The following is a 26951-nucleotide window of genomic DNA, read 5'->3' as shown; positions in this document are numbered from 1 at the left end:
ATTATCATTATTACATTTTTAATGATGATGAAACTCAGACTTATGCAGATTGCTGAAGGCCAAAATGTTAGAATTAGGGTTCCGACTAGTTACCTCTAGCTCTAAACACCATGCCTTGCTATTTCTATTACTTCACGTAGTGACTCCTAATCCTTGCGTAAGGAGAGAATACAGAGAAACCACCAAGAAAATCAAATTTGTGGTCCATTTTTGTTAATCATAGTATTCTGGCAAAGTGGCAAATTATATTACCGGAGAATTAGTACACATGATCCCTATTTAAAGCCTAAACAACCATTAGAATAATAGAGTAGGCCAGGCGAGGTGGCTCATGCCTGTAATCCCAGCACTCTGGGAGGCCCAGGCGGGAAGATCACGAGGTCAGGAGATCGAGACCATGCTGGCTAACACGGTGAAACCCCTTCTCTACTAAAAATACAAAAAAAGTAGCCAGATGTGGTGGCGGGCACCTGTAGTACCAGTTACTTGGGAGGCTGAGGCAGGAGAATGGCGTGAACCTGGGAGGAGGAGCTTCCAGTGAGCCGAGACGGTGCCACTGCACTCCAGCCTGAGTGACAGAGCGAAGACTCTGTCTCAAAAAATAAATAAATAAATAAATAAATAATAATAATAAGACAGTAATGCTGGCCTTGGCAGGCCTAATTATGGTAAATTTTAAATATCATCCAGTGAACAAATTTGTTAAAAAATAAATCACTCCTAGCCAGGCTAATTAAGAAAAAAAGAGAAGGTATATAAATTACTAACAACAGAAATGAAAGAGATGACATCAATACATATCTCATGGACATTAAAAGAATAATAAAACAATACTATGAACTACAATTTTGATAACCTAGATGAAATGAACTAATTCCTTAAAAGACACAATATGCCAGCCAGGTGCAGTGGCTCACAGGTTGAGAAGAAATAAAACTGTTCATATATGACATGATAATCTATGCATAAAATCCAAATTGAAAAAATACTCCAAGAACTAATAAGCAATTATATCAAGTTTACAAGACACAAGATTAATATAAAAAATTCAAACACTTTCCTAGATACATGCAATGAACAAGTGGAATTTGAAATTAGAAATACAGTATCATTTACGTCAGCATCAGAAAATGAAATACATAGGTATAAGTCTAACAAAATATGTACAAGGTCTACATGAGGAAAAACCATAAAACTCTAATGAGCAAAATCAAAGAACTAAATAAATGGAGAGATACTCCATTATAATTGACTCAAAATTGTCAAGACTCAAAACTGTCTAGACCAAGTTCTTTCCAACTTGGTCTACAGTTTCAATTCAATCCCAAAAAAATTCTAGCAAGTCATTTTGTGAATATTGACAAACTGATTTAAAGTTTGTATAGAGAGGCAGAAGACTCAGAATAGCTAACACAATATTGAAGGAGAAGAACAAAGCTGGAAGACTGACGTAACCCAACCTCAAGACTTATTATAACGCTACTATAAATAAGAGAGTATGGCATTGGTGAAATAATAAATAAATAAATGGAACAGTAGAGGGCCCTAAAGTATATAAATATAGTTAACTGATCCTTAAAAAAGGAGCAAAGACAATACAGTGGAGAAATAATATTCTTTTCAACAAATGGTACTGAAACAAATGAACATCCACATGCAAAACAATGAATCTAGGTATAGACCTTACACCCTTCACAAAAAATTAACTCTAAATGGGTCACAGACCCAAATGTAAAATAAATAAAACTCCTGGAAGAAAACACAAGAGAAAATCTATATGACCTTGAGTATAGTGATGTCTTCTTAGACATAACACCAAAGGCAAGAGCTATGAAATAAATAATTGACAAGATGGACTTCACTAAAATTGAAATTTTCTTCTCTGCAAAAGACAATGTCAAGGGAATGAAAAAAGCCACAGACATGGAGAACATAGCTGCAAAACACACATCTGAAAAAGGACTATTATTCAAAATACACAAAGAACTCCTTAAACTCAACAGTAAGAAAATAACCTGTTTAAAGAATGGACCAAAGAACCTCACCAAAGAAGATATATGAATGGCAAAATAAGCATATGAAAAGATTTCCACATAATGTCATCAGGGAGATGCAAATTAAAATAACAATGGGCCAGGTGAGGTGGCTCACACTTGTAATCCCAGTACTTTGGGAGGCCAAGGCAGGCAACTTACTTGAGCCCAGAGTTCAAGACCAACCTGGGCAACATGGAAAAACCCTATCCCTATAAAACAAACAAAAATTAGCCAGGCATGGCAGCTCATGTCTGTAGTCCCAGCTACTTGGGAGGCTTATGTAGGAGGATCACTTGAGCCCAGGAAGTGGAGGCTGCAGTGAGTGGAGATTGCACCACTGTAATCTAGCCTGGGCAACAGAGCAAGACTCTCTCTCAAAACTAAATAGATAAATAAAACAAAATATTAGATTGATGCAAAAGAAATTGTGGTTTTGACATTAAAAGTAATCTCAACACTTTGGGAGGCCGAGGTGGACGTGAGCCTAGGAGTTCGAGAACAGCCTGAGCAACATGGCAAAAACCCCGTCTCTACTACATATATAAAAAATTAGCTGGGCTTGGTGGTGTGCACCCGTAGTCCCAGCTACTCAGGAGGCTGAGGTGGGAGAATCACCTTAGCCTGGGAAGTTGAGTCTGCAGAGAGCCATGACTGCACCACTACAGTCCGGCCTGGGCAGCAAAAAGAGCGAGACACTATCTTAGAAAAAAAAAAAAAAAAAAAGAGAGAGGGAGGGGAGGGAGGGAGGACGGACGGACAGACGGACGGATGATTATACACCTAAGAAAAGAAAGAAAGACTACTACACACCTAAGAGAATGGCCAAAATTCAGAACATGGACAAGTACTCAAACGCTGGGTGGTTCTGGAGCAACAGGAACTCACACACACTGCTGGCAGAAAGCAAACTGGGTACAGTCACTTTGGAAAACAGTTGGTCATTTCTTACAAAACTAAACATATTCGTACATATGATTCAGCAATGTGACTCCTTCGTATTCACCCAAAAGACTTGAAAATTATGTCCATATAAAAACTTGCAGAGATGTTTATAACAGCTTTATTCATAATAGCCAAAACTTGTAACACAGATGTTCTTCCACATGTGAATGAATAAACTGTAGGACATCCAAACAATGGAATATTACTGAGCACTAAAAAGAAATAACAGGCCACGCGTGGTGGCTCATGCCTGTAATCCCAGCACTTTGGGAGGCCGAGGCAAGTGGATCACCTGAGGTCAGATGTTAGAGACCAGCCTGGCAGGCCTGGCGCAGTGGCTCAAGCCTGTAATCCCAGCACTTTGGGAGGCCGAGACGGGCGGATCACGAGGTCAGGAGATCGAGACCATCCTGGCTAACACGGTGAAACCCCGTCTCTACTAAAAAATACAAAAAACTGGCCGGGCGCTGTGGCTCAAGCCTGTAATCCCAGCACTTTGGGAGGCCGAGACGGGCGGATCACGAGGTCAGGAGATCGAGACCATCCTGGCTAACACGGTGAAACCCCGTCTCTACTAAAAAATACAAAAAACCAGCCGGGCGAGGTGGCGGGCGCCTGAAGTCCCAGCTACTCGGGAGGCTGAGGCAGGAGAATGGCGTAAACCCGGGAGGCGGAGCTTGCAGTGTGCTGAGATCCGGCCACTGTACTCCAGCCTGGGCAGCAGAGCGAGACTCCGTCTCAAAAAAAAAAAAAAAAATACAAAAAACTAGCCGGGCGAGGTGGCGGCGCCTGTAGTCCCAGCTACACGGGAGGCTGAGGCAGGAGAATGGCGTGAACCCAGGAGGCGGAGCTTGCAGTGAGCTGAGATCCGGCCACTGCACTCCAGCCTGGGCGACAGAGCGAGACTCCGTCTCAAAAAAAAAAAAAAAAAATACAAAAAACTAGCCGGGCGAGGTGGCGGCGCCTGTAGTCCCAGCTACACGGGAGGCTGAGGCAGGAGAATGGCGTGAACCCAGGAGGCGGAGCTTGCAGTGAGCTGAGATCCGGCCACTGCACTCCAGCCTGGGTGACAGAGCGAGACTCCGTCTCAAAAAAAAAAAAAAAGAGACCAGCCTGGCCAACATGGTGAAATCCCACTCTACTAAAAATACAAAACTCAGCAGGGTGTGGTGGTGCATGCCTGTAATCCCAGCTACTCAGGAGGCTTAGACAAGAGAATGGCTTTCATCGTTTGAACCCCGGAGGCGGAGGTTTCAGTGAGCTGAGATCGTGCCACTGCACTCCAGCCTGGGCAACGAAGCGAGACTCTGTCTCAAAAAAAAAAAAAAAAGGAAATGATAAAATAGATTTAGAGGTTCAACAAAAGAGTCTAAGCATTTAAAAATTTAAAAAAAGAAAAAGAAATGAGCTATCAAGTCATGAAAAGACATGGAGGAAATTTAAATACATATCACTGAGTGATGGAAGTCAATCTGAAAAGGCTACATACTATATGATTCCAACAATATGATATTCTGGGAAAGTCAAAACTATGAAGACAGCACAAAGATTAGTGGTTGCCAGGGGTTAAAGGGAGGATGACTAGGCAAAGTACAAAAATTTTTAAGGCATTGAAAATAGTCTGTATGATACTATAATAGCATATATTGACATATCATTGATTATGATAAAATGTATACATCATTATATATTGCCCAAACCCTTAGAATATACAACATTAAGAGTAAATGTTAATTGCAAACTATGGACTTGAGGTGATTATATGTCAATGTAGGTTCATCAGTTGTAAAAAATGTACCACTCTGGTGGGATATTGGTCTAAAATTCTCTTTTTTTGTTGTGTCTCTGCCAGGCTTTGGTATCAAGATGATGTTGGCCTCATAAAATGAGTTACGGAGGATTCTGAAAAAATACTTTAAACACACACCCAAATTTACATCACCCAGCACAGATTCAGCAACTTAAATCTTTGGCTAGGAAAGGATTTAAACAAAAATTTAAAATTTTTATTTCCCGTCCACTGTTTAAAAGAGGGAAGGAAATGCTGGTAAAAACATATATATTCATTAGAACTTCTTAAAACTTACTAAGGCTATCTGACACCTACTATATGGCTTATAATTTTGTGATTTTTCTCTTTTGTTTTGAGATGGAGTCTCCCTCTCTGTCACCAGGCTGGAGTGCAGTGGTGTGATCTCAGCTCACTGCAATCTCCACCTCCCCAGTTCAAGCGATTCTCCTGCCTCAGCCTCCTGAGTAGCTGGGATTATAGGCACACACCATCACACCTGACTAAATTTTATATTTTTAGTAGAGACGCGGTTTCACCATGTTGGCCAGGATGGTCTCGATCTCTTGACCTCATGATCTGTCTGCCTCGGCCTCCCAAACTGCTAGGATTACAGATGTGAGCCACCGCGCCTGGCCTATTTTGTGATTTTCTTCTTTGTCACGTTTATGTGAAACCAGAATATGTGACTCTTCCAACAAATTCTGATGCTTGTCTCCTAACTAAAAATAGTCACCATTCTAAAAAATTTGAATTGGATCCTCCCTAATGCCTACAAATCTACTTTGTGCCAAGAATCAGAAGGAAAAGATGGATGATTAATATCTCCTTTGTACCAATTTCAGAGAGTATAAATTGACTACAAAAAGGAACTTTGTAAGTCACCAATTCTGAGTGAATGAGTATAATCTGTTTCTTTCAATGTACATTCTTACGTTTAATGTAACTGATATGACTTTAGAAGAGATAAGGAAGAGTTTCCCTGGGTTCATTCTAAACCAAAATTCACAAGGTTGACTAAAGCATACATAAGAATAAATCAATCTTCACTGCCAGGCAACAGGAGGGAAAATATTCTAGAAAGAAGAAACCTGTGTACTTGCATCTTGGAGAATATAAAATATATGAGTTTATGGCTGGCTACAAGAACTTCACAATCATCCACAGCACTCTAGGACTGTAAAATTTAAAAACGTTACAAAAGATATTGAACGGTTCTGTTCATCTAATATTCTTCTGGTAGTCTATATTCTCCTATAATAAATTTTTCAAAAAGATTCATTGTTTAATTATAGCATTATTGGAAAGAGAAAACTTAGGACATTGATGACATGAACCAAGCAAAATCTCCTATGTTCAGATCTATTGTTTTAAAAAAAAAACTCGTTCATAGTTTTCTTAAACACCTACCTCTTGTAGAACTGGGATAACAGGTGGCTTTCTCTGCTGCAGAAAGTACAGCACCATAAGGATATATGCATATGAAGATAAACTTCCCCTGGAAGCATCCCCGATGTCACATCGCTAAAAAACAACATGATTGAAAACAAAACTTCAGAGTCTTACTCCATGCAGAATTATATTAAACATTCTGCCACATCATTTTTTTTAACCCATAGAACTGGGTTAAACTGAATTAAAAACAAACTGCACCATCTATAATCCCAATACTCTGGGAGGTTGAGGCGAAAGAAAAGCTTGAACCCAGGAGGTCAAGACCAGCCTGGGTAACGCAGTGAGACTCCATCTGTACAAACAAACAAAAAACTACTACACATGATGTGGAGAAATAGGTACTCTCACACACTGCAGTTGAGAGTATAAATTAATACAACCACTATGAAGAATATCTGACAATATCACAATTACAAAAGCACATTTTCTTTGAACCAGTAATCCTGTTCTAAGAATGTACCCTACAAACGTGCCAAAAAATATGTGAAATGACTAAGAAAGTTTTTTTAATTGTAGCACTATTGTAATAGCAAAAAATCAGAAATAATTTTAGGTTCATCAGTAAAGCACAGGTTTAAAATAACTAAGGACTATTCACATAATGGAATGGCATGCAGCCATTAAAAAAGAACGAAGTCCCTGATGGTCTAGTGGTTAGGAAAAACATCTTTTTTAATAAATAAAAAATAAACAAAAAAGAACAAGGAAGCCAGACATGGTGGCTCATGCCTGTCATCTCAGCACTTCGAAAGGCCGAGGAGGGTGGATTGCTTGAGCCCAAGAGTTCAAGACCAGTCTGGGCAACATGGCGAAACCCTGTCTCTACAAGAAATACAAAAAATAGTTGGGCGTGGTGGCACACACCTGTAGTCCCAGCTACTCAAGAGGCTGAGGTGGGAGGATCAATTGAGCCCAGGAGGTCAAGGTTGCAGTGAGCCGTAATCACACCACTTTACTCCAGCCTGGGCAACAGAGTAGGATCCTGTCTCAAAAATAAAAATAAAGGCTGGGCACATGGCTCGCGCCTCTAATCACAGCGCTTTGGGAGGCTGAGGTGGGTGGATCACCTGAGGTCAGGAGTTCGAGACCAGTCTGGCCAACATGGCAAAACTCTGTCTCTGATAAAAATGCAAAAATTAGCCAGGCGTGGTAGCAGGAACCTGTAATCCCAGCTACTCTGGAGGCTGAGGCAGGGAGAACTGCTTGAACCCAGGAGTGGGAGGCTGCAGTGAGCCAAGATTGTGCCACTGCACTCCAGCCTAAGCGACAGAGCAAGATCCCATCTCAAAAAAAACATAAAATTAAAATAAAAATTAAAAAAAATAGGGGAGGGTGACGAGAAGGGGGAGAGGGGAGGAACAAAACCTGAAACAATCTTCAGACTTTTTCCCTTGAGCAAGGATTTAGCTTACATCCATATTTAAAGGGGAAAGGGGTGATTTCATTAACAGAATTCTATGTAGTTAAAACAAAACTGTCATGTTAGAGTTACCTTGTTAGGCAAATCTAGAAAAGTAGGCATATCAAATCTTGTATGTAGTATGTGCCTGAATGCTTTTCTAAGATACACTCTTGTCTAGAAAGACATGTACAGGAATATCTTTAAAAATATGCTTTCCAGGCTGGGCGCAGTGGCTCAAGCCTGTAATCCCAGCACTTTGGGAGGCCGAGGCGGGTGGATCACGACGTCAGGAGATCAAGACCACCCTGGCTAACATGGTGAAACCCCGTCTCTACTAAAAATACAAAAAACTAGCCGGGCGTGGTGGCGGGCGCCTGTAGTCCCAGCACTTGGAGGCTGAGGCGGGAGAATGGCGTGAACCCGGGAGGCGGAGCTTGCAGTGAGCCGAGATCGCGCCACTGCACTCCAGCCTGGGCGACACAGCGAGACTCCATCTCAAAAAAAAAAAAAAAATATATATATATATATATATATGCTTTCCAGTCAGGCACAGTAATCCCAGCACTTTGGGAGGCCGAGGCTGGAGGATCACTTGAGGTCAGGAGTTTGAGACCAGCCTGGCCAACACGGTGAATCCCTATCTCTACTAAAAATACAAAACTTAGCCAGACGTGGTGGTGAGTGCCTGTAATCCCAGCTACTTGGGAGGCTGAGGCAGGAGAATCGCTTAAACCCAGGAGGCGGAGGTTGCAGTGAGCTGAGATCTCACCACTGCACTCCAGCCTGGGCCAAAGAGCAACAATAACAACAGCAACAATAACAAGAGCCTTCCTATTAGAAAAAGGAAGTTTTATGAAATGAAAATCTGACCAAGTTTCTCCCCTACTAAAACTCTTCCACTAACACATTAATAAAATTAATCATTTTACTGAGCAGCTACCATAAAGCAGGCACTACAATGAACTAGGGAAACAGAGGTCCCTGTCCTCATCTAGTTTACACATTTAGCAAAAGAACAAGAAAACTAAATTCAATGTCGTAACAAGTGTTATAATAGGAGAAGCATAAGGTATTACTGGTATTGTTTTGTTTTCTGGGTCATAAAAATTAATCACTAAACTCAAATATAAGATTCCTTAACTCAGAAATTCTTAACTAGAATGATATGCCAACTCCTATGCCTGGGGTTGAAAATCACTGCATTGAAAAATTTTACTGCTGAGAAACTGACTAGTCAGTTGCACATGGGAATAGAGCACATAGAGGAAAAAAGACTGAGAGCCACCCTACTCTGATAGGTATCAATTCAACCTATATAATACTGAAAGTTTCTTTTTTTAAAAGCTCAGATAAACAAAATTGAGACAATATATTTCACAAATCTGATATTAGTATGCTTCACTTTAATTATCATGAGCATTACTACAAAGCATATCATTAATTTCTTCATAAATACCTTAGCAAACACTTTCATAGTATATCCCAAATATTGCACTCTAGGATCAATAGCTGCATAAGTAGCTAGCATTCTTGTGTTATGTTGAGCCTGAAAAATAATTACATATTTGAAAGCATTTCAAATTTCTTAAACTTAAACTACAAATCAGATTTTAAAATGTAATACACTCCAAATACAGAATATACAAATGTAAAATGTAAAATACCTATTAGTGAGTCAAACAAAAACTGACCTTCAATCTAAAGGAAGTATCAAGATAACTAGTAAAATACGTTTTCCTTATACTGCTCACATTTGAAAGTTTTAAACATAAAGGTAGAGTCAGTAATCTGTAAACTTTTAAAATGAAAAGTATATACACAGCCCATAAAGATAAACTTACCAATGTATTATATAAACTGATATCGCCTTCTAACCCACTTCGTCTGTGTTCAAATTTTACTATAGGCACTTTGGCAGTAGTTATAGGCAAAATGTTTCTTAAACCTAATTTAAAAAAAAAAAAGACTTCAGTAGGTTAAATAATTTTCATATATGCTAAAAAAAATTCTTTTGTTTTAAAGATTTAAAATTCATACCTGGATGTCTCTTAAGAATTTTTGCCAAATTTTCAATTATTTCCTTACAATTTAATTTCTAAAAAACAAACCAAATAAATAAAGGTTTGACTCAATTTCACCTTGTGCAAATTCTACTTTAATCTAGGCATTTAATAGTAGCACTTAAAATTTCCAGCCATAAAGTCCTATAATAACATTGCTACTCCAAGTAAGTGATTCATAGACCTACAGTATCAGCATAATCTGGAAACTTCATAAAAATGCAGAATCTGAGGACCCTCCCCAGTCTACTAAATCATAATCTGCATTTTAACAGAATCTCAAGGTAATTCACATGCAGATTAAAGTTTGGGAAGCACAAAGACAGGAGAAGAATACGGTTTTCAAAAAGTGAATAAACAACTACAGGTGAGTTTGGCGAGGGCAAAACAATATAGTGATAAAGGACATAGGCTCTCAATTGAGACAAACTTGGATTCAAATCTTAAACTAAGTATTGATTAGCTGTGTGACTGACCAGATGTTTAACCTCTCTGAGCATCACATTACTATTCTATAAAATCAAGACAATCACAAACTCCTGTCCTGCAGAGCTGTTGGGAGGATTACATGAGATTATGTATGTAAAGCACTCAGCAGAATGCCTGGCACAAAATAAGCCTTTAAATCTGTGAGTTATTTATTATTATTATGTTGATGTGGAAAAGAAAGATACTCCTATTATCACCAGCACCTATTTCTCCAAGGAAATTCTTACCTCTGTAAATGTAAATGTGTTACTGTTGTAAAAACCAGAGACAGCAGATTTGGTATGGTAATGATAATCATAATACATAATGATTATGGCATTAAAAATTAACTGGAAATAGCTGAAGGGTATAAACATCAATCCCAAGAGTTATAAAGTAACTTCCATTTTTCCAACATGTTCTTTTTAGCTACATGAGAGCAGGAGCCATTGCAGCTAAACCAAAGGATTTCAAAGAAACCATTAGTTACTAATTCACATATGATAAAATTAACAAAGGAGGTAATTTTTCTCTTTATTATTCAAGAATACAATTATGCTAAATCTTAAAAGTTTCAATTATGGCTCATCTGAAAGAAAATGATTTATTATTTTCATTGTTTCAACTTCCCAGTAGGAATGGCACATATTATATACAATATACAAACCCTTAGTGATTAGAAGTTTAATTAATAAATTTTACATAGAAGATATCTAAACTCTAACCTCTTTCCTGGGTAAAAAAATCATTTCCTATTCCCTCAATTCTTACTCTTCAGAATGGAGAAGGGCAGCCACTTTCCAAGTAGGTGGCTCTAAGCAGAATTTAGTAAAGGAGAACAAATAAAATACTTGCAACTTTTCAGTTTCTTTATAAGACACCAGAAGCAACCTCTTATGGCCAGAAATAAGTCATCACTGCCATCTTTACTCCGGGTCTAACAATTCCAAAACCACCTTTTGAAAGAATGATTTTAGAAAAGCACACTATTCTGCTGAATTCTTTTATAACGTAACAGAGGCGATACTGACACCACTACAGATGCCAGAAGCTGGGCCTCACCCCAATCTTGCAAGCAGTCCCTCATTTTAAAACATAAATACCAATAGCTAGGCTGGTAAAGGACTGAACATCTGCAAGGATACCCTCCTTTGCTAGTTGCCGTTGAGAAGGCCTGGGACACTTCTTCCCTGTCCAATCAGTCCTTTTCTTCCCTGGAGCTTGGACAATCTCCTTCCCACTATTAAGCCTGGTATACAAAAAAGGAAAGCGTAAGTACCCACTCTCACTGCTGAAATTGCACTTGGGGAAGGTCTGCTCCTGGCATCTCACGGTGGAACTCAGAAAACTATCAGTTTCAGAAAGCAGTGGTTAGGTTCTACAGTACTATTAGTACTATATTTCAGCTACATTATGGGTTAAAAAAATTACAGAGAGGCAGTGAGATACAACGGAAAGAGCATGAATTCTGGAGTCAGACAGACCTGGGTTACGAATCCCGGCTCCAACAATTACTAGCTGTGTGAACTTGGACAAGTCAGTTTATCTTTCAAAGCCTCAGTTTCCTCATCTGTAAAATGGGGGAAATAATACCTACCTCGAAGGTGGTTGTAAGAATGAAATGAGATAATGTATGTAAAAGTGTATACTGGGAACTCAATAAATGTTAGTTCTCCTTCCCGCCCGAAATGAGTTTCTAAAAGCTATCTTGGCATTTTATTTATTTATTTATTATCTTTTTGAGACCGAGTCTCACTCTGTCGCCAGGCTGGAGTGCAGTGGTGCGACCTCAGCAACCTCTGCCTCCCAGGTTCAAGTGATTCTCCTGCCTCAGCTTCCAAGTAGCTGGGACTACAGGCGTGTGCCACCATGCCCAGCTAATTTTTTTATTTTTCGTAGCGACGGGGTTTCACCATGTTGGCCAGGAGTGTCTCAATCTCTTGACCTCATGATCTGCCCACCTCGGCCTCCCAAAGTGCTGGGATTACAGGCATGAGCCACCATGCCCAGCCCTTAGCATATCATTTATAACATTGCTTCTATGGAAAAAATTTTATGTGAGTGGCCAAAAATTATAACTAACTTTTAGAACAAAACGAATTATAAATTAGATGACCACCTGTATTTACTACCTATAGTAATACAAAGACGTCATCTAATGAAAGAGATATGAGAAGACAAAGTATGAAAGATCATTGTTCACTACGAAACTGAAGCATCAGCTTCTCATTGGCTCTGGTGAAAAAATTCCAACTTTGTGGTATATTAACTTTTTCCCAAAATTCATTACAAATCACTTGTAACTCTCAGTCACATGGTTTTTGTATCATAAAACTACTGAAACACTTTTAAGATTTCAATGTCTTCTAAATTGAAAATGCTATTGTTTTCATATTTCAAACACTTATTTTGCTAATATATTTATACAAAGAGTGATACCACATTTTTATCACTATCACATACAAAAATAAAAATAGAATCGTCACTGGGAGAAAATAAACTTACATAACGCTTTCCAAACACTCTTACCTCTGCATTTTCATGGCCTTCCAGGGTCATACAAATATCCAGATCACTATCACGAAATCCAAATCCATTCTTAGAAGAGCCAAATAAGCACAATCTTGCCTTTTCTAAGCAAAGGAAAACAAAGTCCAAAGTCTTATTATTAGCAGAGAGGAGGAGTCTTCTATTATCTACTAATGACCTAATACAACATACTCTCGCCATTTTCTATGATTTAAATTACCTATCACTGGAAGAAATACTGAGAAATTCCAAAATATCTTGAGCTCAAGCTTTTGCCCAAGTTCCCATACCCATGTACCCAACTGCTTTTTCCAATTTTCCACAGACATCATAAATTCAACATCAGAACTATCAACTTCACCCCAAATCTATTATTATTTCTATTATCACTGTTCTTAGCAAATAGTACCATCATGCACTCAGTTGCCCACATCAGAAATACAGGTGCAATACTTAGTATCTCTCTCTCAAGGTCCACATCCAAACAATCATTGAGACTTTTAGCTTTTTCTGACTTACGTAATAAATCCATCTGCTTTTATACAGTCTCAACATCACTACCAATAGTTAAGATCAATATTTGAGGACTGCCCTCTTAAAAATAAATTAGTTCTTTCAAAGCACAATTCATGTAGGTTTACAAACACCACCTTAGTATATGATTCTCTTCCAAAAATGAGTAATTATAGTCCACGTGATACAAATTATGATAGGGTTACCCTTCAGACTCAGTGTCATCTAATAACAGCCACCATTTCAAATAAGCTATGGTTTAACAAAGTTGGATTTTTCTTCCTATCACTTTTTTTTTTTTAAGAGACAGGGTCTTGCTATGTTGCCCAGGCTATAGCAGCGCTGGGTATTCTTAACAGGCACAATCATTATACACTACAGCCTCGAACCCCTCACCTCAAAGAATACTCCCACCTCAATCTCCCAAGTGGCTGGGATAACATGTGTGTGCCACTGGGCCTGGCTCTTCCTATTAGTTCTAAAGTAGACTACACATTTAGATAGGACATTTATACTTTCAAAACTAAATACCCCCATCCAGTTCTGATGCTCTACTTGAAATTTCAATGATAGCTGAGAGGCAAAAAAGAAACTATACTCATCAGTAAATAAAAATGAGCATGAGTTTTATATAATAGAGACTTAGATTTGGTCAATACTTTATATACTCTTATAATCCCAGTGTTTCAGGAAGCAAAGGTAGGAGGATCATTTGAGGTCAGGAGTTTGAGACCAGCCTGGGCAACATGGTGAGACTTTGTCTTTACAAAAAAATTTTAAAAGAAAAAGAAAAAGAAGGCGGGGTGCAGTGGCTCATGCCTGTAATCCTAGAATTCTGGGAAGCTGAGGTAGGTGGATCACTTGAGTTCAGGAGTTTGAGACCTGCTTGGAAAACATGGTGAGACTCCATCTCTACAAAAAATAATCTGCTGGGTGTGGTGGCGTGTACCTGTGGTCCCAGCTACTCAGGAGACTAAGTTAGGAGGATCGCGTGAGCCTCAGAGGTCAAGGCTGAACCCTGATGACATGATCGCACCACTGCAGTTGAGCCCAGGTGACAGAGCAATGTCCTATTTCACATATATATATATATGTATGTATGTATGTATGTATTCTTTTTTTTTTTTTCTTGAGACGGAGTTTCGCTCTTGTCACCCAGGCTGGAGTGCAAAGGCATGATCTTGGCTCACTGCAACCTCTGCCTCCCGGGTTCAAGTGATTCTCCTGCCTCGGCGGAGTAGCTGGGACTACAGGCATGTGCCACCACACCCAGCAAATTTTTGTATTTTTAGTAGAGACGGGTTTCACCATGTTGGCCACGCTCGTTTGAAACTCCTGACCTCAGGTGATCCACCTGCCTCAGCCTCCCAAAGTGCTGGGATTATAGGCATAAGCCACTGCACCTGGCCAAAAAAAAATTTTTAATAAAAAGTAAATTAGCCAAGCATGGTGGCACACACCTGTAGTCCTAACGACTTGGGAGGCTAAGGCAGGAGGATTGCTTGAGCCCGGCAGTTTGAGGCTGCAGTGAGCTATGATCATGCCACTGCACTCCAGTCTGGACAACAGAGTGAGACCCTGTCTCTAAAAAACAATAATGATAATATAATTTTTTAATTAAAAAATACTTTGTTTTCAAATACTTTTAAATGTAATATATAGCACATAACAGGTCATCTTGTAAAAGTACAAATTCATTCGGATTTAAGTCAACTTTTATCCTTTTCTAAAATATTTAGTCACAAAAATCTTGATTCTTCATCCCCATGCCCAAAACTTACTCTTCCTGCTCTCTCTGCCTCTGTTATATAGGACCACCCACTGTTACTGTTATAGCAAAAACCTTGAAACCATCCTTGATTTCTTTCTTTCATGCCTCACATTTTCCATCAGCAAATCCTGTTGGTTCTAACATCAAAATATATCCCAAATCTGACCACTTCTCATCTACTCTGGCCTCACACAGCAGCCTCCTAAATGTTCTACTTGCTTCTAGTCTTATAGCCCAGCAACCCATTCTCTCAGATCATGTCATTAATTAACTAAAAATCCTCTAAAAGATTCTCATTAGGTACTCAAAATAAAATCCAAAGTCTTTCTACCAACCTCCATAAGGCACTAATGACTTAATTCCTAGACCACCTCTCTGACCTCTTCCATACATTACAATCTACCTCTAGTAATCCACTCCGGCCACACTTACTTCCTGGCTACTCCTCAAATACGCCAGACATCATCTAGTCTTGTTCCATCAACAATGTTTTCTCCTTGGATATTTATATAACTTGCTCCTTCATGTTATTCAGGATTCTGCTCAAATGCTACCTTATGAGAGAGGCCTATCATAACACCCCATCACTTCTTTTATCTCCCGCACATTTAACAGCATGTATTATTTGCTGATATAATATTATATATTTATTAGTCAACTGTTTGTCTCCCCATTTGAAACATAAGCTTCATGAGGTTTCATCTCTTTCATTAGAATTGTATTCCCAGCAACTAGAATAGTACTTAACACATAACATTCAATAAGTATTTTTAAATAAATGAAACTCAAGACATGACTACAGCAAAAACGCAATAAATTTTTTAACCTATGACATACCATCATATTCTTTTTGAATAAACTTTTCCAAGCCAATTAAAATTTGCTCCCTGTTGTGTTGTTCAGAACAAGGTGGTGATAACTCATCTGGGTTTACAAAAAGAAGAAAAAAGGAAAAAGAAAAGTAAGGAAAACAGAATCTGAAAACATGTTCAAGTTTTTACCCTAAAAATTTTACTTACAGTTTGTTCATTATTTGTTGACTTCTCTGACTTTAAAACCAGAAATGTTACTGGGGAAGGGTCTGGGAGATAGAAGGAAAAAAACTGTTTTTCTGTTTTAGCAACCCAAGGGAAGAAACGAAACAGAAAAATAATTTTTAAGATATATATATATATATATATATGAACATTTCACATGATCATTTTCCGTATATCTACAAACCTATTTACTTCTTCACTCTCCCCCATATCCATGTTTATTTTCCCATCTGTTAAGATCTGTATTCATATTGCTATACTAGGCATCTGGCCCATTCAAACTTAACAGTTCCCTCAAATGCCTGGTCAAAATTTCTATCTTCCCTATAAACTGTTCTGCCTAACCACAGCTTTCAATGATCTCTCCTTAGTTTCACTTCTTTAGTTCTTCAAACTGTGTGCCATAGTCTAGTACCTGATTTATTTTGTCCTTTTGGTTTTCTAGTTATTTCATTTATATTCATCTTATTTTTCCAAGTAAGTCCATATATTTCTTAAGAACAAAGTCTTTTTTTCCCTATCTCTTCCAGACTTATCCCCAAAAGTTAATACAGTAACAGGAACAAAGCAGTAATTTATTAAGAATTTGTTATAATGAATTAAACTAATATTCAGCTTTTTAAAAATAAATGCAGTTAAGGGGAGTTAAATAAATGAAATTCATGTAATGTGTTAATTTGTTTTTAGGGCAGTGAAACTATTCTGTATGACACTCTAATGGTAGACACATGACACAGTGCACTTGTCAAAACCCACAGAATTTTGCAGCACAAAGAGTTAGCCTTAATGTATGCAATTAAAAAAAATCAACTAGGAGGTTGGGGATCTCAGGATGTAATGTAGACTGTGACAAAATATCTAACTATTATAAATGTACGAAACAACTTCACATGAGGGGGTGGGGGGAAAGGTGCTGACCTAAGTAAATTTGAAAATGAGTGGAATCAGTAAGACTAAGAAATGATACATAAGCACTGTACTCTAACTAATAAAGTTGTTTCCCACAGGGGTATTGATTAACAGTTCCGATACTGCTATATATATGTACTAAAATGGAACAACTTAAAAAATGAATAATAGATGGTAGGAAACAGGTTTCTCACTGCTGGAGTGGGAGTTTACATATACGTGTCGCTAAAATGAGCCATGTGGTAATGGGTTAGAGTTGGATATACCATTACGAAATCATGTTTGGTTTAATACAGATAAGACGGCTACATATAGGCTGTGCGCGGTGGCTCACGCCTGTAATCCCAGCACTTTGGGAGGCCGAGGAGGGTGGACCACGAGGTCAGGAGATCAAAACCATCCTGTCTAACACAGTGAAACCCCATCTCTACTAAAAATACAAAAAATTAGCCGGGTGTGGTGGCAGATGCCTGTATTACCAGCTACTCGGGAGGCTGAGGCAGGAGAATGGTGTGAACCCGGGAGGCAGAGTTTGCAGTGAGCTGAGATCGCGCCACTGCACTCCAGCCTGGGCGATAGGGTGAGACTCTGTCTCAAAAAAAAAGATGGCTACATATAGAAATATTTACAGTAAGTTTATATACATAGGTTAGTATACACACACACATTTTCTTGCTCTGAGATGGCCTCGAAGCAACAACAGCCCAGTACCAGCAAGCACACCTAGTGTTTAGGTCTTAGTTTCTAATATCATTCTCCAACAAAAGGAATCACTGCTCCTTGGACAAATGCCTAATTCTAGGAGTAGGGCACAAAATATACACGAAGTGCCAGGAGCATCTTATAGTGCCAGACAATATGAAAGTGTTAAAACCCAAACAAACAAAAAAACCACACACTGATGGATATATATAAAAGGGACCAGGAAGACAAGTAAAACAGCTCCCAATGGCCAAAGCTGGAATAATCCGAACAAAAGAAAATTATATCCCATTATAACCCAAAGTATCAAATATCTATGAGCCCACATTGAGACAAATGACTAAATAAGTAAAAATAAATGTAAATTGTATCTTAATCAAGCTGCTAAAAAAAACATGTGCCGGCCGGGCGCGGTGGCTCAAGCCTGTAATCCCAGCACTTTGGGAGGCTGAGACGGGCGGATCACGAGGTCAGGAGATCGAGACCATCCTGGCTAACACGGTGAAACCCCGTCTCTACTAAAAAATACAAAAAACTAGCCGGGCGAGGTAGCGGGCACCTGTAGTCCCAGCTACTCGGGAGGCTGAGGCAGGAGAATGGCATAAACCCGGGAGGCGGAGCTTGCAGTGAGCTGAGATCCGGCCACTGCACTCCAGCCCGGGCGACAGAGCGAGACTCCGTCTCAAAAAAAAAAAAAAAAAAAAAAAAAACATGTGCCATGACCCAGTCATTCTAAGTATTTAGCCAAGATAAATGAAAGCGTATGTCCATACTCAGACCCACAGAGCCAAAAATTTTGAAATGAGACAAATATTTATCAACAGGTGAATGGATAAACAAATTGTGGTATAGCCATACAATGGAACACTACTCAGATACAAGAAGAAATTAACCACTCTTACACAACATATAAATGAATCTCAAAGTAATTATACTGAGCGAAAAAAGCCAGACAAAAAAAGAATACATTCTGTATAATTCCACTTATACAGACCTCTAGAAAATGCAATCTATCTATAGTGACAAAAGCAGAAAAGTAGTTGCCTGGTGGGAAGTGGAAATGGGGAAGAAAGGAGAGATTACAATGAAGCACTAAACGTTATAACCAGAAATTTTATCTTACCTGGAAACAGAAGTAATTCATAAATGTCTGCTGAGTAAAGGTGACTCCCGGGTACTCTGTAAACGTTCGCTGAATAAAGGCATGCAAGGCTTTCCCAAAAATATCTTTACAGCCTTATCTCTCTCTATTGCCTTTCTTATACCCTACCAAATCTTTTTTTTTTTTTTTTTTTTTTTGAGACGGAGTCGCGCTCTGTCGCCCAGGCTGGAGTGCAGTGGCCGGATCTCAGCTCACTGCAAGCTCCGCCTCCCGGGTTTACGCCATTCTCCTGCCTCAGCCTCCCGAGTAGCTGGGACTACAAGCGCCCGCCACCTCGCTCGGCTAGTTTTTTGTATTTTTTAGTAGAGACGGGGTTTCACTGGGTTAGCCAAGATGGTCTCGATCTCCTGACCTTGTGATCCGCCCGTCTCGGCCTCCCAAAGTGCAGGGATTACAGGCTGGAGCCACCGCGCCTGGCCTACCCTACCAAATCAAAAGCAATTATTCCCCCAAACAAATTATGCATTTTATGCTTTTTTTTTTTTTTTTTTTTAAGATGGAGTCTCACTCTGTTGCCCAGGCTGGAGTACAGTGGCACAACCTTGGCTCTGCCTCCCAGGTTCAAGCGATTCTCCTACCTCAGATTCCCGAGTAACTGGGACTACAGGCACCAGCCACCATGCCCGGCTAATTTTTGTATTTTTAGTAGAGACAGGGTTTCAACATGTTGGCCAGGCTGGTCTCGAACTCCTGATCTCATGATTCACCTGCCTTGGCTTCCCAAAGTGCTAGGATTACAGGTGTGGGCCACTGTGCCCAGTCACTCTATGCTTTTATGAATAATCTTTGACGTTTAAAAATGCAACCCAATCCATCTCAAATACCACATCATTAATCCTGATTCCTCTAATCCACCCCAGAAAAAATTGTGTTTACACTCCGTTTCGTTTACCACTACTATAGCACGTAACACATTCTATTTCCAATTATGGCAATTTACATAAATGCCAGTATTAATCCATCTAGAACAGTTTTATCCAAGAATGCTGCAATGATGAAAATGTTCTCTATCAATGCTATCCAATGCAGCAGCCACTAGCCACATGTAGCTACTGAGTACTTGAGATATGTCTAGTATAAAACTGAAGACCTTGGTTTTAATTTAATTTTAATTGATTTAAATTTAAAAGCCACATAGACTAGAAGCTACCATGTTAGACAGTTCATATCCATATTCTAAGTTCCTTAAAAGCAATATATATGGACTCTCAACTCCCCTTGGTATTTACCATGATGCCCTGCACACAGTAATCATTTAGTAAATATGTGTGCTTGGGTATCTATTCAAAAACCTCCAGCAAAACAAAATGTAAACAACCTTCTTAAATCAGAAAATTAATATTTAATATCTGAGAAGGAATCTAGTTCCAATAGTTGTAGTAATGAAAGACTTACCAAAACATCTTTTACATACTAAATCGAGTATTTCCCGAAATCGGTTTGTCATTGGTGGCAGAGGTTTTAGATCAATTTTCCTAAAATCCTCTGGGCAATCATTCTTTGAATGGCCATCCTTTTTGCAGATGCTGCATACTATCGTTGGTGGCTACACAACGATAAAAAGAAATCTAATTTAATAAACTTTTGAGGGACTTCATCACTTATGAAGTGAATTCAAAAAGAATCTTTTATGTAACTCAGTTTTGATAACCCGTGCTTCCAGGAGGTAATTTTAAAAAAAAAACATGTTGTTAAAATGCAGCATTAGCTACAAAAAACTTTTTTGAGTCAACTACTTTTTCTTCCCCAGTAAAATTATATCAAGGATTAAATTTACCTGAAAATGAAAGATACAGAAAATGCCAGGAGATGCAGAAGGTATGAGTTCATTCAAACAGCTCCCAAAGGAAAATATATGCATCATATTTTAAACTTACTGAGATCTAACAAAATAGGTTATAAAGAAATTTTAAGGTGCACCTTTCATTTCACTCCAAACATTTTCTATTTTCTGAATCAATCACAGAACCCTCAATTAGTTGGTTCAATTTATTACATTAGTTGCTCAAGAGACCAAACCACAGACTGAACACTAAAAATAAATTAGCTTCATACGAAGAGTAACTTATTCAACAACCACACAAAATGAACTCCAAACCCTCATAACCATTTTAAGTGTATTTCAGTGGACACCAAACAAGTGGTTAAAACACAAAAATTTATGCCAACTCGATGAAACAAACACATATGTTTAAGAAACACCAATACTCTTTTCTTTATTGTAATATGCCTAGATCCTAAAGTGTCTTTCTCCAGTGTTAGCCTGGACATAAATTCTGATACAAATTATATAAGAAAACCTCTTTTTGTAAGAATGACGCACTGTGGGCTAATTAACAGTACTACAAGAATCTCTACCAGCTTTTCAAAGCTTTTTCTTTAAAAAATGACATATTTAGGCAGGAAACTCTTTAAATAGTAAAAATGAAAACTGGAGAAACAGTACTTACCCTAGGTTTCCAGGGAAAAAAGTATAAAGGATAAGACATGTAAACTGAAGTTATATAATTAAGTTTTCTAAAAACCTGCAATTTATTTGATGCTTTCAATAGTCCATGTGCCCTAAATACTGCAACCAAGATAAAATGCAACAGATGTATATTTATATAGAATGAAGAAATACTGCTTATCAGGAGGGGGAAATGGGGAGGTGCTCGTCAAAGGGTACAAAGTTTCATTTATGCAAAATAAATAAGTTCTGGAGATCTGCACAAAGTAGGGCCTAAGATTAATAATACTGTATTATATTCTTAAATTTGCTAATAAGGTACCTCTTAAGTTCTCTAACTACAAAAGGAAAAAAAGAGGAGGGTACTTCTGGAGCTGATGGATGGAGAGGTTTTCTGTGGCACTGACAGTGATAATAATATATATATATTTAAGTTCAAACACATCCAGTTGTAGACATTAAATATCTATAGCTTTTTAAATGCTAGTCATACCTTAATAAAGCAGATTTTTTAAAAATAGGCAATACTATTTAATAATTAGGTTAAACATCTTCAAGCTTGTCAATAATTACTGATAAAACAATAAGCCTGGATAAGGCTAGATGACTTTCCTTTTTTTTTATTTTTTAATATTCTACTTGGCTTATGTATGATCTGTATAATCATTTTTTCACATGGATAATGATAATGATATTTCTTTATTTTTTTGAGACGGAGTCTCGCTCTGTCGCCCAGGCTGGAGTGCAGTGGCCAGATCTCAGCTCACTGCAAGCTCCGCCTCCCGAGTTCACGCTATTCTCCTGCCTCAGCCTCCCGAGTAGCTGGGACTACAGGCGCCCGCCACCTCGCCCAGCTAGTTGTTTTTGTATTTTTTAGTAGAGACGGGGTTTCACTGTGTTAGCCAGGATGGTCTTGATCTCCTGACCTCGTGATCCGCCCGTCTCGGCCTCCCAAAGTGCTGGGATTACAGGCTTGAGCCACCGCGCCCGGCCGATAATGATATTTCAATTCTGTGCAATGCACTTGAAGTAATGTGACTCGGTTAAAACTTTGTTTTATTTGCAAAGCAGTTATCGCTTACTTCCTGTTCAATAGGTTTTTTCCTATGATTTTAAATGATTTCCTTTATGAGTTAAAAGTTCAGACTATCTGGCCAGCTGGAGGAGCTCACATCTATAATCCCAGCACTTGGGGAGGCCAAGGCAGGCGGACCGCTTCAGCTCACGAGTTCAAGAATAGCCTGGGCAATATGGCAAAACCCCGTCTCTACAAAAAAATACAAAAATTAGCCAGACATGGTGGTGTGTGCCTGTAGTCCCAGCTACTCAGGAGGCTGAGGTGGGAGAATGGCTTGAGCCCGGGAGGTGGACTGCACCACTGCATTTCAGCCTGGGCGACAGAGCCAGACCTTGTCTCAAAATAATAATAAGTTCATACTATCTTACTTCAAAAGTAGAAAAGTTTGGATTTCTGTAATTCATACAGGATAAGCTGAAATCCAGAGGCTCAGTAGCAGAAACAGAAACTGGATTCTTCATTTTTTTGACTACTAATCTTAGTTTCCCTCAACTACCATTAGTATGCCTATATTTCCCCCCTCTAAAAATATCTCCCCAGCACTCTGGGAGGCCGAGACGGGCGGATCACGAGGTCAGGAGATCGAGACCATCCTGGCTAATACGGTGAAACCCCGTCTCTACTAAAAAGTACAAAAAACTAGCCGGGCGAGGTGGCAGGCGCCTGTAGTACCAGGTACTCAGGAGGCTGAGGCAGGAGAATGGCGTAAACCTGGGAGGCGGAGCTTGCAGTGAGCTGAGATCTGGCCACTGCACTCCAGCCCGGGCGACAGAGCGACACTGTCTAAAAAAAAAAAAAAAAAAAAAAAATATATATATATATATATATATATATATATATATATATATAATTAAAATGTCTTTAAAGTAGAATACTTTTAGAATTTACAAACCTTGTATTTTTTGGGGAAGAAAAATTTTATGTATAAAAATAAGCTTGAATGTGGCTTTTGTTATAAAAAAAGAAAAAATACAAAATAAGCAACATTTAAAATGCATGCTGTCTTTGTTAAGATTTTTATGAAATATCAGATGAATCCTTTCATATATGAGAAAGTAAAGGAAACCAACTGGTAATACAATGCTGAAATCTTTTGAGGCTTTATATACATTATTTAAAGGCAACTACATGAAAAACACAAAAGGTAAAATACATACCAAAGTATCATTCCAAAACAACAGTCATCACTATATAAGCTATTTTTACATTTCTAATTCTAAAAAATATACATAGTCACACAACCACCACAAAATCTTATAGATCATTTACAAACTGTATCCTACCTACCTTGCCAGAGGTTAATATAAATTTATCAAACACATAATATAATTCCTGGGTGGGGAAGTTATCATCATCATTAAGGTCAGAAGCATCTTCTGTAGCTTTGCAGTTGCAAGAGGTAGCAGATGTGTCGGTGCACACACTCTGATGTGAACTCTCCGTTTCTAAATTTGACCTGCAGTCTGTTCCAGTAGATTTATCTGGGTCAGGCGACTTAGGCAAATCAATGCAATTACATTGGCTGAGCTCTTTTTTTAAACAAGTTTCTGAAGGCGCTAAATCATCTTGTTTCTTAACTAATTTTGGCTCCAATTCACTGCTATTGCTGGTAGAAAAAGATGAAGAGTCTTGTCCGTGGTCAGCAAAATCTAGTTCATTTACCAACAAATTGTTGTTGTCAATAATACATCTCTGTGATGTACATTCCAATTCATCATATTTAACAGGTTGCTCTCTTTCTGCATTTATTTTTTCTGTGGTTTCCCCAAGCAGAATACAACTGTTATTTGCCATATTGTTAGACTTAACTGGTTTCTTATTGCTTATTTTCCCCTTCTCTCTTTTCTTGAAGTCCACTGTAGACTTATTTCCACCCTTCGTCTGAGGACAGGCAAAATATCGATAAGCTGCCCTAAATCTCTCCACAACATATTCGTAAACCAGCTGGCTATTTAAGCTCCGTGCAACATTCCTCTTGACTGAAAATGGATCTAGCAAAAAGAGAAAATAGTAAATAGCTAAGTCTCTACTTCCAAACTACATTTCCAAGCTCATACAAGTAGATCTTAACTGATACACTGTCAGGAGAATACATTTTCCCAAGGGTTTTTTCTAAGCTAGAGTCCCAATGAAAGTTCCTGAAAATGGGAGGAAATACAATTGCAACATTTTTTTTCTTCCTTTCTCTCATAAAATAAAAAGCTAAAAGGAAAAATAAACAAGACTAATAATAAGGTAACTAATAACAGGATGGCTGAGAAGGCCAACTCAGTAATCAGTTTCAATGATGAAACTGTGGAAAAAGGAGTTATGCTGAAATACCGCCCTCTACCCTGTCACTGAATAAAAATTTTCAAGCTTCAGGACCCATTAGTGATTTTCATCTTGCTATAGTACTGTTTTTCTTTTCTTTTATTTTAAGATGGAGTCTTGCTCTATCCCCTAATCTGGAGACAGTGCTATGATCTCAGCTCACTGCAACCTCTGCCTTCCAGGTTAAAGCAATTCTCCTGACTCAGCCTCCCGAGTAGCTAGGACTACAGGTGCATGCCACCACGCCCAGCTAATTCTTGTATTTTTAGTAGAGATGGAGTTTCACCATGTTGGCCAGGCTGGTCTTGAACTCCTAATCTCAGGTGATCCGCCTGCTTCAGCCTCCCAAAGTGCTGGGATTACAGGCGTGAGCCACTGCGGGATATTGATTTCACGGAGGATGGTTAACAAGGGACACCTAACTGGCGGGAATATCCGTATTGACTAGGATTCTTTGTGAGTGTTCTTTAATATAGTTATATGCTCTTTGCAATTTAAACAAGTAAAACAAACCTAACACTCTCAAGGCTTCAACTTGGAAAAAAAACTGATTTTAAGATTTAACTTTAGTGAGATCAAAAGTAAAAGAAAGTGTAGGAAGAAAGAGCAAAAAAGCAACAGACCTAAAAAAGTAAAATTTAAACCCATATGTAAACTTCGGTCCAGTCAAAAATAATTACCCTGCAAAGTCTTGAAACAACTGCATCCTTATTATTAATAACATGACAGATTTCTGAAAATATCTGTAAGTCTTAAATATAGAAAAGCCCAGGAAAAAAGAAGAGTGCACCAAAAAGACAATACATATGCTCTCCACTACTGAAGACCTTTTGGTATTAAGAGGCCAGGCTTCAAACTGTTGAAGTTAAGGCATCTGTTACGTTCTGCTGCTATCTAAATCCACAAGCTTTAAAAAGATTTTTCTAGTTTCTTCCTCACTTCCCAAAGAAAATGAAAAAGGGGGGGAAATAAAGAAAAAAACAGAGATAAATTATGGCTAGAAGGCTTCAGAGCTCATTTATTTACTATATATAAGAGTACAAGATATGTATAAATGTTTGCATGTATATTTCAGAATATTTCTGGGTTGAACTCACAGTAGAGAAGGCCAGCAGGAATGAGGGAATGGAATAATGTGTAGGCTGAACAGACTAAAATCAACATAAATTCAATTTCTTATCTACAAAAGGTAAGTGAAATGCTGTGAAATTTAATTTTTGATTAAGAATTGAGGAGCCACTCTATTGTTTTCTGTATCTCCAAAGATCTTAATGGTCTTGGGATCTGATATGAAACTTTGTCAACATCAATTTTTATTTTTCTCCTTTAGCGAAGCCACATTTATTAGGTGAGGTACTTTAGAAGACAATGAAAACTTTCTCATAATCTTATGACACAAATTCATTCAAAAAGATCTTATAGTATTCCTAACTTATATTTTTCTGTATTTCTGCAAGTTTGCACAATTAAAAAATAAAGTTTTCAAAATTTAAAAAAATGCTAATTACTGACCTTAACCATATATAGCAGAAACCTTTAAATAAATACTAATTCTATAAAACTGTAACAGACTTGACAAAGAATCTAAATAAATAATGGAGGCCATGCACAGTGGCTCATGCCTATAATCCTAGCACTTTGGGAGGCCAATGCAGGAGGATCACTTGGGGCCAAAAGTTTCAGACTAGCCTGGGCAACACAGTGAGACCCCCATCTCCACAAAAAATAAAAAAATTAGCGGGGCATGGTAGCATAAGCCTATAGTCCTAGCTACTCAGAAGGCTGAGGATCCCTTGAGCCCAGGAGTTTGAGGTTGCAATAAGCCATGATCCTATCACTGCACTCCTGCCTGGGCGACAGGGCAAGACCCTGTCTCTAAAAAAATTAAAAATAAAGAATGACAATCTAGTGACATATACATAATGCTACAAAGCCAAAGGTTTATTTATTAACACTGAATTAGATAATGAGTAGCACATAAAAAATATTCTCCAAGTGAAATACAACATATCATCTCACCTTCAATGGCTATTCGCCTTTTAGGCCAGTTTTTATTTTCTCTTGTTAAAATATCTCGTATCCGTACACATATGACATATTCCTCCAAAGCAAAATCCAGTGTGTAAAATTTCAGCAGCTCTAACCATAACTGTCCCAAGGATACCCGATTTGGTGTTTCCAATGTTAAAGGAGACTGGAAAAGAAAAAATACTTTTCATTTAAGCTTAACAAAACTATAAAATCAACAAATTTTCAGTTAGAGAAGACCTTGGAGATCACGTTTTCAAAAACTGAGGCATGAAGGAATAATTTGCCAACAAGCAGTCAGTTTGAAG

The 26951-nt window shown here is 38.4% G+C and overlaps 1 protein-coding gene across 10 annotated transcripts in view; it reads right to left on the bottom strand.

Moving 5' to 3' along the window:
• TUT4 (terminal uridylyl transferase 4) overlaps window positions 1-26951 on the bottom strand; it is a 215690-nt gene that overhangs the window by 26738 nt on the left and 162001 nt on the right. For all 10 annotated transcript variants that reach the window (XM_030941948.1, XM_010372104.2, XM_030941947.1 and 7 more), the window contains 9 exons: window positions 26635-26809; window positions 23590-24293; window positions 20171-20321; window positions 15803-15889; window positions 12682-12785; window positions 9662-9719; window positions 9466-9569; window positions 9081-9170; window positions 6178-6291 (listed from right to left, as the gene is read on the bottom strand). In XM_030941948.1, coding sequence (XP_030797808.1) covers window positions 6178-6291; window positions 9081-9170; window positions 9466-9569; window positions 9662-9719; window positions 12682-12785; window positions 15803-15889; window positions 20171-20321; window positions 23590-24293; window positions 26635-26809 — 1587 coding nt within the window. The remainder of the gene's footprint in view (window positions 1-6177; window positions 6292-9080; window positions 9171-9465; window positions 9570-9661; window positions 9720-12681; window positions 12786-15802; window positions 15890-20170; window positions 20322-23589; window positions 24294-26634; window positions 26810-26951) is intronic.

The sequence above is a fragment of the Rhinopithecus roxellana genome, chromosome 12 (genome assembly GCF_007565055.1).
Source record: "Rhinopithecus roxellana isolate Shanxi Qingling chromosome 12, ASM756505v1, whole genome shotgun sequence".
Lineage (NCBI taxonomy): Eukaryota > Metazoa > Chordata > Mammalia > Primates > Cercopithecidae > Rhinopithecus > Rhinopithecus roxellana.
Note: the sequence above shows the minus strand (reverse complement) of the source record. Positions and strands in the feature narration are given on the sequence as shown.